The sequence below is a fragment of the Barbus barbus genome (assembly GCF_936440315.1).
Source record: "Barbus barbus genome assembly, chromosome: 17".
In the NCBI taxonomy this organism is placed as follows: Eukaryota; Metazoa; Chordata; class Actinopteri; order Cypriniformes; family Cyprinidae; genus Barbus; species Barbus barbus.
In genome coordinates, this window is record NC_136745.1 from 24,382,101 (window position 1) to 24,397,595 (window position 15,495).

Sequence of the window (15,495 nt, forward strand, 5' to 3'; positions counted from 1 at the left end):
TATTTGTGGAGATCAGAGAGGCCTTTGATAAGAGGAATACCAACATGTTATTTATTCCTAAAGGGGTAATCGAGCTGCTTGATGGGGCTCCTGTGAAGTTTTAACAGCAGGGTCCTGGAGGAACTATTACCTCTTATACTTTTGGCCATGTAACCTCACATTAAAGCACTACAGTTTGATGCACATGTAAAAATAACCTCACTGCACAGTGCTATTAGCTGTTAATATATGCAATCACACAGAATGATATTTCTACATCTAAATGTCCACATCTCTCCTGCATATGTCTCTGTCTAAATATCTGTGCTCTAGAAACGGTCAGTAAATCCATGCTCTGGATATGTGGGAGAGATGCGATATTAAAGTCTGTGTTTACTCAGTACAGGTGTTTGTATCTTTAGCCAGACCTCCATATATATGGTAGTGCGTCCTTCAGTGTAAAGTGCCATTGACACTGATGCTTGTGAAACTGGTTCTGAACTTTATTGCTTAATAACAGGACAGTGCGTGTGACGGAGAGAGAGGTTTGAGTTTAGCACTAGTTGGGCATCCATGTATTAGATTCATCGCATAAACAATAGTTTTGCAAAAAAAATAAAAATAAATTCTAATAAAAATAAAAAACTGCACTTTCTTGAGGTGGTTATATGTATTATTTAGCAAGAAGATGCACACAAATATGAAGCTTTACACATGACATCCAGGAATAAAAACAATATTTTGTGGCAAAAATGTGGGCATAGATGAAGTTGCAGGAATCAATTCTTAATTCATGGCCACAATATATTTTTTTCTTTGAATGTCATGCATGAACTATCACACATTTACCAAATAAATTCCTATTGATGTGCATCAAAAATTCACTTTGCTTTTACTTTTTTTCCATAAAATAAATTCACACTCACGATAGAAACCTATTGTATAGGAAGATACTTAGAAATGTAGCTAATATTTACTCATAATTTAAAATACTTAACAGTGAATTTATTTATGATTTAATATTTAAACTGAAACTGTGAAAGGAGGTAGTATTTTTAATGCATTAAATACACTATATCTTTTTTAATATAAAACTGTCAGATGATATTTATTTTTACAGTCATAGTAGTATTTATTTGGCATAAAAAAGAATGTGGATTGGGTGACTGCATTGAACATGAATTGGTAAAGTGGTAAATATAGTAGAATATCTAGAAACACATGAATCTATTTAGCTTAAAAATAGTAAAAAAAAATTAAAAAAAGTATTTTGCTGCACTTTAGTTTGCTACATTTTAGTTATTTATTTTGAACAGATTAATTTATGTAATACACCTGACTTCTGACTACTGAGAATTTTTTTTTTAATCAAACAAACTTATTCATGAGTTTGTATGAAACAGGACAGACAGTATTTGATTACTGTAGGGATTCTATGTAACAAAAAGCAGCATTTATAATAATTTTATAATGTTACAGTTCTACTTACTAGAAAGGTATTCTACAGTACTCTGAAAACAGCTGAAATACCGACACTAGTGAAAATGTAGTTAAGTTTGTGACATTGATGCTTTTATCTAAACTCTCCAACACTGATGGTTAGAGCACATGTGTAGGTGTGTGACCTTTCCACGCAGTTTTTGAGTTTTGAAAGCTAAAGCTTCACAAATAGTAAAGTCCTTGGTTGAGTTCAACAGCTATAGAGCTTAGCTTCTGTCAAGAATCGATCAGAAACTTTGTGACATCCATGCCAGTCTTCACTCCGGTGTGTGATTATCTGTGTTTAAGCTCTTTCTGTTTGCGTTTTTCTTTTCAAGGGAACAATGGTGAAGAAAAGGGGTTTTGTGCTCTTATTCTTTCCTTCGCTTATCCTTTTTTTCTCCCTTCTCGATGATCAACATCTGTCGACCCAGATACAAAGGACATGTCACAGGGAGAATGGCCAATTAGGCTGAAGACGGTGTTTGTGCCTGTGTGTGTGTTTGTCTGTCAGTTGGCTGTAAAGTGCCGTCTGCAGGCCTGATCCGAGCCGACTGACTATGATTTTCCTCCCTAGACATAACCTGTGTTCTAGGATGGTCTGTGGAGGAATGAATTCAAGGAAGACTGACATTTTAAATGTGTCAAAATGCCACTGCTAAGCCAAAGGTGTATGGGTTTAGATTTGAGTATGGACGATAGGGACATGTCTTAAAAGACTGCTGAATAATCCCTTGGAATATTTCTAGCAATCGCAGTTGTCAGAAAGTACAGTTGCAGGAAAATGTATCTGTACCCTTCAGATACATTTATAATTTATCATAGACTTCTGAATAAAATTTGATCTGACCTTATATCACAACAAACAGGGTCTGTCTAAACAAAATATCAACTGATGCATTTAATTTTGTGTAAACATTCACATTTTGTTCCTGCAACTATAATATACAGCAGGTATTAAAAGTAATAATTATGTAAGGAATAATTGACGACGGGCCGTTGAATTATTAGAAAAATAATGCACACCCGAGGTGGTGATGCGGCCACGACGCGAAGCGGAGTGGCCGTTACACCTCGGGTGTGCATTATTTTTCTAATAATTCAACGGTCCGGAGTCAATTATTCCGCTTATACTACGGTTGCCACACCTCAAGACATCGATCAGATTATATATTTCAAGGGATTCGTCCGGTTTTTCTACTTAAATCGCTATTGTGAGTAGGATTATTTCTTCCGCATCTCATCCAACGACTCTTTTGCTAGTTCCAAAACGTCATTTTAAAGCTGGCAATGGAGGCTTGAGCCGTTGATAGCAGACTAATGCAGTTAATAATGAAGTTATTAGAAAGAGAGCGAGAGAGACAGAGACACAGAGAAAGAGAAACAGAGAGAGAGAGAGAGAGAGAGAGAGCTTGTATGAATTAGGCTACCTCTGTGTGTCCCTCAACAGTGTTCTGAAGCACCGTCTCTAAACTGTAAGTCTGCTTTAAGATGCAGCGCTGTTATTACCTCGCTAGTGAGAAATGTCATGTGTAGCCTTTAAGTTGCTACACTAGGCTAACTGATAAAATCGTCAGGGCAGCGCTGACAACGATGCGAAGTGATATGGAACTGTAATGCGGTCAAGAAAGCTGCCTGGAACTACGTTCGCCGTGCGTTTCCCTGAAAATAATTGCACACCTCAGAACGTTCGTCAGCCAATCAGATTCAAGCATTCAACGGCCCCGTAGTATAAATTTTTATATTATATTTTAAAATGAAAGGTGTCATTTGTTCGCTCTAGTTAATGCATAGCATTTTTAACCTTTGATGCTGTTAGTTGATAAAATATTAACTGTGCATTAACTATTGCTTAAAAATTTATTAATGTTGATATTAACATTAATAAAGATGGGAAATGCTGTAGAAATATTAATTGTTATTTCATGTCAACTAATTTACTTAACAAATTAAGTTAACAAATAAGAAATCTTATTGTAACGTGTTAGCAGTTATTTATGCTATGCTAAGTATTTTACTGTAAAAAATCTAAAGTTGAGAACTTTAAGTTTAAAGGGGTCCTATTATGCTCTTTTACAAAGTCTTGATTTTGTTTTGGGGGTGTACTAGAACATGCTCTCATGCTTGGTGGTTCGAAAAGCGCATTATTTTTCACAAAATTTACATTATTACAATACTGCTCTCTCCCCAGACTGGCACAAACGGCTCGATTAGTTCAGGGTTTGATGAAGGCCCGCCTTCCGAAAAACTAAATGTGTTGTGATTGGTTAGCTGTCGCAGTGCGTTGTGATTGGCGAATAGCTAAGCAAGTTCGGCAGTATTGCTATATCTATTTAGACCCCGAGAAAATTGAGGATCGCGCAGAACCTGTGCACACACGGATATTGCAAGACATATTTAAGTGGTATATGCAATATATAATACAGTATATACAAATTCATTCTCTTCCAGCGGGAGGCGCTGTTGGAGCAGGAGAGCTCAAGGTTTCGCCGGTAACGCTGTACACAAAGCAGAGCTTCGCTCACAAATGTTGCTTTATCAGACATTACATGCAAGATTAAATGAAAATGACATCCAAAATTTTCTGAAGACAGTCGGTTTCCATCAGAAATACAATGATATAAAAGCACCCGCACCGGGTTTTGATTTTGAAACGTGCAGTGCTCAACCAAGCGTTCTCCCCACGCGCCAACCATTCGAGTTTCCGTAGGCGGGATTTATTTGAATGATATTCTAATGGGCCGCTTTGTGATATCACAAACACCGGAAAGCAATGCTATAGTCCAAAAACGAGCCGTTCGTGTAGTTCTTGAAACGGGATTTAAAAAAATGTATATATATCTCCCTTTGGAGTGGACTTTGAGATTTGTAACTTTGTAGATCTTTTTATGCCCAAACATACACACTGCACACTGACTAAAATTCAAAAAAGTGAAAAAGCATAATAGGACCCCTTTAAGGCAACCAGCTTCCGGAGATTTTTGAGTTTTCTCAACTTGCTGTTTTCAGTTTATACAACAAAAAGTTGAGAAAATTCAAAAATCTCCTGAAGCTGGTTGCCTTAAACTTAAAAATTTTAAGTTTTCTCTAACCTTAAAAGTTTTCTCAACTTTTGATTTCTTTCCCCAGTGTTTGGACATTTTATTCAGTGTACAAATGAAATATTTAAATAAATATTAAATAGTTTAAAAAAATATATAATTGTTATTTATTAGTTTGAAATAAACAGCTACCTCAAGACTATTTATTTAATATTTATTTACAAAAACAAATAAATAAATGACTTTTCCAAAATAAGAACAACTGGTTAGGAGCACAAGTTATTTCACTGTGTAGGATAAATTATATTTCATCTGTATAGTTTGATTAAAACTGAACCTACATCTTTTCAGTGGTGTCTGTTCTGGTGGCTGTTAACCATTTTTCATTCTGTTGGCTTTAGCACCTTCAGACGTTTCCAGACTGATTCTTGTTCTTACCTGAATCTAATTCTGCTGTAAAACAATGATATTACATCTCAGTGTGAAGAGCCCTGTGGGCATGTTCTATCTAGCAGTGTGACATCTCACTCATCAAACCTCTCATTGAATGTGCGCTTTCTTTCTCTCATTTCTCCTTTTAAAGTGTGCGCCCTCTCTCTTTGCTCTGGAAAAAATGCATGATTTATGAAGCACTATTTTTACCAGTTACTGAGCAGAAGCGATGGAGCAATGGTGACAAAAGAGAGAGAGAGAGGAAGAAAGAACAAGATTGAAAAGCATACTTTAAGGGTGCATGAAAGTGATGGAGTGAGCAGAAACGTGTTTTCTGGAAGCCGATGTGTGCCCGAGGGACTGGAGCTCCTCCTCCTCTGACCTCGCAGCTGTAAACGAGGAGGTGCAGGCAGATTCTGCTGTAGTTACGTCTCACCTGACACTGAGGACAAGAACAGAACAGACCTGCGCTGTTTCACACCGACTATAGCACCTCCAAACTCTCCGACTGAACACCTGGGGGAAAATCTCTCTTTTCATGAGTGAGCTCCCAATAGATCTGACATAGACATATACTGTTCATATACTGTTCAAAGGTTTGGGGCTGGAAAGATTTCTTAGACAAATCTCATGCTCAATTTATTTGATAAAAAATACAGTAAAAAACATTAATATTGTGAAATCTTGTTACAATTTAAAATAACCTTTTTCTGTTTTAATGTTATTTTTTAAAAAGTCACTCTTGTGATGGCAAAGCTGAATCTTCAGTGTCACATGATCCTTCAGAAATCAATCTAAAATGCCGATTTGGTGTTTGAGAAACATTAATTATTATCAATGTTGACAGCAGTTGTGCTTAATATTTTTGTGAAAACCGTGATACATTTTTTTCTAGAATTCTTTGATGAATAGTCATTTTAAAATAACAGAATTTATTTGAAATACAAAAAACCCCAAAAAACTTTTGTAGCATTAAAATATCTTTACTGTTACTTCTGGTCAATTTAATGTGTCCTTGCTGAATAAAACTTTTATTTTCTTTAAATAAATAAATAATAATAATAAAAAACTCTTACTGACCCCATACTTTGATTACAATGGTATATAAAAATTGTCTACATTGGAAAAAACGATGGCAGCAGGTATAAAAGCACATTCGGAGAATGAATCTGTTGGGAAAATTCAATCTAGAAAGGTCTTTGTTTTGCTTGATTATTCTTAACAGTAAATTAATGATAGAAAACAAATAGTTACATTAAAGGGATAGTTCACCCAAAAAAAGGACATTCTGATGTTGTTCCAAACCTGTATGAATTTCTTTCTTCCGCTAAACACAAAAAATTGGTATTTTGAAGAAATATTAAATAACCAAACAATTTCTGATCTCTATTGACTTCCATAGTATTTTTTCCCCCATACAATAGAAGTCAGGGAGGACCAGCCACTGTTTGGTTACTAACATTCTTCCAAATATCTTTTACAGAAGAAATAAACTCACACATGTTTGGAAGAACTTGAGGGTGAGTAAATGATGACAGAATTTTCAGTTTTGAGTGAACTGCCATGTATTATTCTTCTCACCATTCGGCAGTGTTTTCTACACGAAATTGCTAAATAAAATACAATCAAATATACCACAGTTACTGACAATAATCTACTGACAAACAGTGGCTTTGTTAATTTATTTTATAAATTGTTTAGTAGATCAAGATTCAAAGCGCTGGCATTTAAAGCATATTCACTAACCCACTCTGAATCGTGAAAGACAGGTCCAGGAGATCGCTGTATTCTTACTTAATTTCAATCTGACATGGCTCTTTCTACGCCTTCAAAAAGCAGCTTACTCATTACTGTACATCAAATGCTCTGTCAAAACAATTTCTGTTTTATAGATACCCGAAGCTAAATCTTTTATCCCTAGCTAAATCTGCGCTTATGGATCTTACTCCTGACATCTGATGAGATAAGCTGTATTCAGAACCATTGTAAAATAGCCCATACACACACACACACACACACACACACCTGTTGCTACACATCGGCTGAATTTGGCAGCATTTTAATCAGCAATTTAGTGCTAGTAACTTTTGCACCACTCCCATTTTCTGGCTAAATCTGGCTATTATTATTATTAGTATTAAACAATGGCGATGCATTACAGTTCTATTAACATATGTGGGTTTTTCAGCACTACTCTTTACTCTAACCTTTTTTACTCAAAGGCCCCCATTGTCCAACCCAATATTACAACTGCGTGTTCTTCAGTAAAAACAATAGTTATTTAATCGAGTCCACATGTTGATTTTGTGTTTTTTAGCATTTTAATGTAGTTACAAATGAAAGTATTTTATATGCCTAATGGTATTTATTGTCAAGCATGCAAGTGCTTGATTTTTTTTTCCCTGTTGTTGGATTTAATATTAATAATAATTAACTTAAATACTTTTAAAATCATCCTGCAGCCCCCTTTGATGTTTCCTGAGGCCCTCTAGTGGGCCCCGGGCCCCTGTTCAAGAACCGCTAACTCCTTAGACAATATAAAATCACTGCATCATGTGGTCTTGAATGGCTTATTGCTTTAGTATCTCAGCAGAAATCCCAGTATTGTCTTCTACTTGGGCCTTGTTTATCATTTAAACTTCACATATGATTCATTTTGTATTTTCAGCTGTGCTGATAAGCCATTGGTTCAGCTTAGGATGTATGTCTGTATTAAACATTGCGCACTGATGTCATGAAGTGTATGTGAGAGTGTATTTGCTTTATATTAATGAGTTTGTATGTGTGTGTGTCTGGTCCTAATGCTCCTCTCTGGGGTGTGTGAGGTACAGATAAAAGGCGCTGGATATTTAAAGAGCCTCTCTGTGAGACGCCGCTTATCTCAGTGTTACTGTTAGCCAGCACATCCTCTGTCGCCTGCCTGATATTAATACCCCTCTAATGAGAGAAACAATCACACAGTCTCACATACACAAACCCGCTCTATACTCCTGTGCCACAGCTCCCCAAGGGCCTTGATACACACATACATTAACACAGAGACAAACACACACCCAATCACATTAATCAAGGCCGTAGGGACACAGACCTGCAAGACAGAGTAAATTACAGCAGGAAAGAGCCATGTTTCAGACTGGCCACTAATGATTTCCCATGAGCACACACCACAGAGAGTATTAGGGAAGAATGTGTGGGTGTTTGGGATTAGAGTGAATAGTGTACATGCAGGTTTGCAATTGATAGTTAGAGTAGAATTCATCAGGATGAGTGTTTTAACATGAGCAGAGGAGAGTGTTTGATGTCTCCAGGTTTAAGCAGTACCATTGCTTAAAAGTGGCAATGCTGTTAGTTTAACTAAATCCGCTTAGCTAAATAAACGGTACCATTGCTGTTTTTTTTTTTTTTTGTTTTTTTATCATGACGTGTTTCAGCAGCCATGCTATTTTATTAAGTAGTGCTGAAACCACAAAATTTGAGCAAACAAGTCTTGTACAGTATTCTATTTTCGATTTATTGGCATGATTGATTTTACATACGATATGACTCTTCTGAATCGGTTCTTTTCAATAGGTCTGAATCACTGTAGTCACAATAGAATAAATAGGAGCTGTTACAATTTAAATGATTTGCTGAGATCCTCAATGGTTCTTTCAAACTGCACAGAGAAGCCTTTGTGTTTTCAGCCATGTGCTACTGTATGTTGTGCAGTACTACATGCATTATATTATACTAATACTTGTCATATGCGGAGAGGAGGGAACATGTTTGAATATATATTTTGCAGTCTGAAGATAAAGCTGCTTTTCATGTCACAGACATCCAACACAAATATTCAGGTGAGGCAACAACAGGTTTACTGCTAACTAGTGTTAGCACTATATTAATATGATGAGTTGCATCCCAAAATACATTTTAGAGGGGTTTAAGGAGGAAGCATTGTGCATTGTGATTGATGTGCTTGTTTATAGCTTATATCGGCATTCAAAAAGCACTGGGACTTTTAAAGGGGTCATCGGATGCCCATTTTACACAAGTTGATATGATTCTTTAGGGTCTTAATGAAAAGTCTATAACATACTGTTTAAAATTTCTCAATTGTAGTGTAAAAAGCACCTTCTTTACCCTGTCAAAATCAGCTCTGTTTTCAGCACGCTGATCTAGTCCATGTTTCTTTAAATCCTAGTGAGCTCTGCTGACTCCGCCCCTCTCTTCCGTGGAGTCACGAGCCGACCATAGATGTGTAGATTCCCTATTCGACCGCTCCAGATACGCTGACGTGTCAGCCATCTCGCATTCACCATAATAATCAATGAATATTCAAAGATATACAAGCGTATAACTTGCTGTTGTAGACGCACACAGTCAATGAGCTCAAAGATTTGCAGATTGTTACAAAAATGGAGGATGGCTTATGTATCGCGGCCCATAGAAACAGTCGATAATGAGGCATCTATATATATCTATGGAGCATTCTAAACTTCACCCGCAAAACTGGCTAACTAGCACATTATTATGAAAGGCGATTTGCAAAGATTCATAAAAACCCTTATACTCACTTCTTCTGTAGATGAAGCTGGATCACGAATGACTCGGGCAAACATAGATGCATTTATGTAGATCAGGGATCGGTGCATTCACTTCAAAGTGAAAGTAACGCTAATCCTCTGCGTCTTCAGCGGCTCAGATGTCGGGAGTAAATGATGACTGCTATATTCATTATTACATCCAACAACAAAACACTTCAATCGCTTAATCTGAGACATCTTGTCTTCCCCTGCACAAGAGCTGACACAATGGCGGACAGCTCTCAGCTCACTCAGCTCTGGTCTAAGATAAGATGGCCTTGTCAATCAACTATCGTGGGAGGGGCCTGTACAGAACTACGTCATTCTGACAGGAACCTCAGAACAGCCTGATTTGAGAAAGGGAATTTTAAAAAACCACCTGGTGGATTTTTATCATTATAGGATGGATGTGAACACACACGTCCAACCCACATTTTTGTTCAAACAACTTGTAAAGTGAATTTTGCATCCGATGATGCGTATTTCAAAAAAACTGTAATTTACAAAATTAGCAGGTGGCAGCAAGTCACAGAGTGAGGCAATCATTCATTCAATCGATTTGTTCAAAAACACTGATTCGTTCAGCAACAAAGCAAGTGATTTTATTTAAAAGTGAGTAATTGAATCATTCACTCTATTGATTTGCTAAAAACGCTGATTCATACAGTGTTTTGGCCTTTTGTCTTGGAAGCATGGCAGCGGGATTCGTCATGAACGCACTTCATTGCACAAAACTTTTATTCCTTCTTATTTATTTAGGTAGATAATTGATCAACAAAAAATATATTAAAATTAAGATTCAAATCGTACAAAACGAAATTCGTTCCAAAACAAGGGAAAAAAAAAAAAAATTAAGTGTTCAAAAATTATGTCTGACCCACTTCCAATCTTCTGGCGTCCTGCCGTGATTTTCAACGCCCTTATGGCATTTACAGTTTCCTTTCTTAATTAACAAATTGAACTAAAAACACAAACAAATAATATTTCAACTCAAATAATTTAAAATAAAAACACTTTCTTAAATGGCTACAACATACAGGATCTGCCTTTATAGTGTAACTATATTGACTGAAAGTAACTAAAATATAAGTTACTCAAGTCATGTTCTTGTTCAGTGAATTACCTTAAGATGTTTTTAAATAAGCATAATAAAATAAAAAATATTACATATCACTTGTAAGATGTTTTTCCACTTTTTTCATCACATGCTATGAGTATCTTGAACATAGCTTGGCTATTTTTGTTTAAAGTAGTTTGTAACTTCAATACCTGCACTTTTAAATAGCTTGGGTTTGAGTGAGATATCATATTACCTGAGGAACCACAGACAAATACAGAAAAGCAATGGTAGAGAGTGTTGCAGTGCTGGAATATGTTGCGTCAGGATTGCATTTGTGTCAAGGCGCTCTGATCCGATCTTCGCCGTACTGCTTTTGACTCTGTCTTGTTCTGTGTTTTGCTCTTTCTCTTAATCTCTTTCACACACGCACACATACACACACACACACACACACACACACACACATTCACGCACATCAACAGTATCTATTTACCCTCCCCCGGGCTGTTTGCTAGAAAGAGCTTCTATTGATCTACTCTGATAATCGTGTCGTTTAGCTCAACAGCAGTTTGTTGCTGTATTTGTTAGTGTGCGCAAATTTTATGAGTAACTGTTGGGTGAATCCGATCACCCCACCCACTGATGTTCCAGAACATGTTCAAAAGTTTATCTTCTTGTTATGTTTAGCCACAGCGACTTATCCCACAGTCTGCATGAAGATGTCCTTGTACTATTGATCTCCTGTCCCAGATCCCATCAGAATTCCAGAGCCTGTTTACCCAGACACACACATATTCATTCATGAACAAGCAGGCACAATATGCCACAAGCATTACATGGCAAAATTACGCCCTGGACCAGTCCCCATGGGAAATTAAACCAACAGCAAATCATTAAACCACAAGCTAAACATTAAGAGGCATTTGCATTTTTATTGCACCTGAAAGAATGGCAAGACTCCATTATCTCACACAGCCAGTGTGGGAGAGGGGTATTACTATTATTATGTTGTCCCGTATAAAAACAATAGTGTTTAGCGCTCATGAGAAAGGAAACGAGAGGCTTGTTTACTTTCGCTGCGTCTGCAAAGGGTTATGATTATTGAAAGAGCGCAGCCAGAGTGTCTGACAGACCCAACAATGCCTCGTTTTGTTATGTAAATCCTATTGTCATCAAACCCAAACAAACAAACAGGAGGCAAATGCGGCACCATCAGCCAGACAATTAGCTGAATGGGGAGGAAGTTTTGCAGGGACAGTTTGTCTCATTAATTGCTTTCTCAGCTGGATGTCTTCCAGGACTGTGTCCAAGAGTGATCACATTTAGCCCTCCAATCTTCTGCTGTTCACAGGTGAGCGGGATATGTGCACACGCACCCCCGCGGGTGTCTCGTGCCGCGGCACTGTCAGCAGAACACGCAGCTGCCTCGCCGGTGCCCCACAATCGTCCTACGGTGAACTTTGACCCCGATGAGACCCTCTTTGGACGGCGCAGGTAATGTCATAATTCAGTTTTCCAAAAGTTTGTATATTAATTATTTTTATTTTTTTTAAACAGCAGACAGTTAACATGAAAACTGTTTTCCTAGAGTAACAGTTCAAGTCCTAAAGTTACTTTCTAAATGCATCTTATTGTGAATGATTAATCTGTGCTTTTGTTGTATTTTTTTTAGCTTGGAATTATTTTTAAATCACAAAATTATATATTTTTTAAATCAAAATGTCTGAACTTGATCTTGAATTTGAGCTTGAATTAAAAGTAGTTGAGTAGAATGTTGAATTTTGTTATATATATATATATATATATATATATATATATATATATATATATATATATTAAAAAAAAGTAAAATGTTCCCTTAGATCGTAACATTAAATCAACCTGAAAATGTTGGGAGAAAAATGAATGATACTATTATTTATATGAAACCGCCAGTGTGTGGCGGCAAGTCTTAGTAAGTGCGGCACAGAATGATTCATTTAATGATTCATTCAAACCACCTGATTCACTCATGAATGAAGCAAGTGACCACTGTATTTAAGAATTGGTCATTGAATCACTGACTTACCCGAGTCATTCTGAAACACTGAAATATTCAGAATGAAATGCCACTTAGTGTTGCTGTTGTTCTGCTTGGTTTCAAACTATTTTCGTTGGTGAAATAGTTTTTGCAAAAACAGTTAATCATCTCGTGATCTTGCATAATCAGAACTTAAATACTGGCACATACTTGTCAGGCACAGGCTTAATTGAGAATTGATGCCATGGGCCAAATTTTATTAAAAACGAATAAAATAAAAACAATTAAAAGACCAACAGGGCAGGTGTTTGTGCATCACTTTGGGTCTGTGCACATGCCTGTTTGCACTTCCAAATATTCTGATTTCAGACCTTGTGCGACAACTCTTAACACCATATTTCACAGGCTGAACACAAACAATGAATTAAATTCCAGTCTGTTTCTCACACAAAGCTGACTTGAAATAAATGTACATTTTATGGAATTGCAGTCAACCATAATGCCGTGCTCATAATGCATCTCTTTATACAGCTCACATTTTCTGATGCTGTTTGTGGAGTGCATTGAAATGCTGTAATAGACTGTCCACTTCAGCACGCAGACGCTCTCTTCCTTCATGTTTTCGCTGTATAGATCTGACCTTTTTAGGGGTCTTACAACCAAATCAAACAGTCTATTCTGTGCTTTTGAGTATTTGAGAGATGCTGTGTGCAGGGGAGGCATGCACCTTTTTTGCTATTTCTGTAGCCTTCTTTTCTTCTACTTCTAATAGTTCAAATTTTGACTTGATTTATGTATAATGCATTGTATTTATTAATATGTATGTGTGTAGTGTATATACACATTCTAAAGGTAAAACTATAGTAATTGATTATATAATAAATAGCTGTTTTCTATTTGAAAATACAATTTATTCCTGTGATGCCAAGCTGAATTTTCACATTATCCTTCAGAAATCATTCTATGCTAATTTGCTGCTCAGAAAACATTTCTTATTTTTATCAATGTTGAAAACAGTTGTTCTGCTTAATGTTTTTGTAGAAACTATTTTTTTTCAAGATTCTTTGATTAATTGAAAATGTGAAAAAACAAAAGCGTTTATTTGTAATAAAAATCTTCTGTAACATAAATGTCTTTACTGTCACTTTTGATAAATTTTATGCACCATTGCTGAATAAAAGTATGAATTAAAAGAAAAAAAATAAAATTAAAATAATCTTTTACTGACCCCAACCTTTTGAATGATATAGTCTACATAAAGTCATAATTAAGATATTTACATTTACATGAGTTGGTTTCAAAATCAGCTTTAAAAATCTGGCACGTGTCATTGTGGGTGGAGGTATGTACATGAGAAATGCAGTGTGTGTTTGTGTATTTGTGCTGTTAGTTGCAGTGTGGTTGTGTGGATGTGTGTTCAGGCTGACGGTGACAGAGAGATGCTCATTAACACAGGCTTTGTCTCCTGCCGTGTGAGTGACATTGAGCTGCCTCTGCCCCCTCTGTCCTGTGCAGTTCCACTCTCCCTCGCTCTGCTGAACAGATGAGAGCGGCCAAGCCAAACACAGTGGGCTGTTATTTCTCCAGCATAATATCAATTAACAGTCAAAGCGTCTCAAATCAACTTAGCCTGACAGAAAACGACAAGTAATGGAGTAGATCACATTTCACACTGCGTTTTACCCAAAGCACATTTTCATTTTTCTGATTTTTCTCTTTTTTTTTCTCCATGCCCCTCAATTTTACCATAAATCCCTGTATCTTTGTTCCACGGATTCTTTTTAATCTTGCCTCTTTGTGCACACCATCTAATTTAATTTATCTTTCTTTGAGTCCACTTTCTCTCTCTTTCTTCTTTCTGCTGCTCTCTTACTTTCTCAATTTCCTCTCTATCTGGCGCAGGGAGTTTATCTCGGGTCTGAGGGGCTTCAGTCAGTTCTACAGTGGCCTCGGAGAAGCTCTGTGCAGCAAAGAGCCGGCGGCACTCAACAGTTCCCTCTGCTGGAACGGACAGGAGATAACAGACAAGTGAGTGTTTCGACCTGATGACCGTGTAACTACATATTAAATACTGTGTTCTTCCATTTTAGACTATATATTCACAATATAGTGTGTTTTAGTGTATAATAAGGACATAAATGTTCATTAATACGTTAAATCAATTCATTAAGTGGCATCATTCTACTTACAGATATAGTCTCTGACATGTAGAGTAAGATTAATAGTGTTTTGCATCATTGCAGTTACTATGGACCCTTGCCAGGGTAGACAGCATGTTTAATTTGATACGAATATAAATGAGTGCACAAGGGAATGAGTACAGCCTGATGAATAAGTTGTACTGTCTTAAGGTTCCAGTTCACGTTTAATTTTCACAACCCATGTTTTCCCAGAGCATTTTGTCCACTGGAAACATTTTTCATTGTTTTATCAGCCGAAAGATTGGCATCAAGGGACCAACAGTACAACCTATTGAATGGACTGTACAGCTATTCCTTTGCAGCCTTGTTTTCATTTGTGCCAGATTAAATATGGTGTCTTGCCTCACTAAGGATTATTTTGTGTATTTTAGGATGGCTGGAATGCTATATTGACCAATTAGCATCCAGAAGTCTTTGAAATGTTGTATAATATACGTTATTTCAAAATGGAAGAGGCTTTTATCTCTCTACAACCCATGCACTCTCTCTATTAGTGTTTTTATTCTGACAGTTTTTGCTAAGTGGGTAAAAGTAGCATATATTACAATAGAATCAGCCTCCTAAATGCTTTCCAATATTACTACAATCTCAAAATGGCCCCGAAGAGACATATTGCCCCATAGCTTGTCACAAATCTTGAAGTCTAAAAAGCTTTCTGAATTAAACGGAGACAGCGTAAGTGGCTGGTAGCTGAGCGGATGATTTTGTATGAGTGTAT

General features: G+C 36.7%; 1 protein-coding gene across 1 annotated transcript in view; it reads left to right on the forward strand.

Moving 5' to 3' along the window:
- Positions 1-15,495, forward strand: part of LOC306882977 (glypican-3) — a 152,326-nt gene that overhangs the window by 78,036 nt on the left and 58,795 nt on the right. The window contains exons 4-5 of the mRNA XM_079438015.1: positions 11,908-12,050; positions 14,479-14,604. Coding sequence (XP_079294141.1) covers positions 11,908-12,050; positions 14,479-14,604 — 269 coding nt within the window. The remainder of the gene's footprint in view (positions 1-11,907; positions 12,051-14,478; positions 14,605-15,495) is intronic.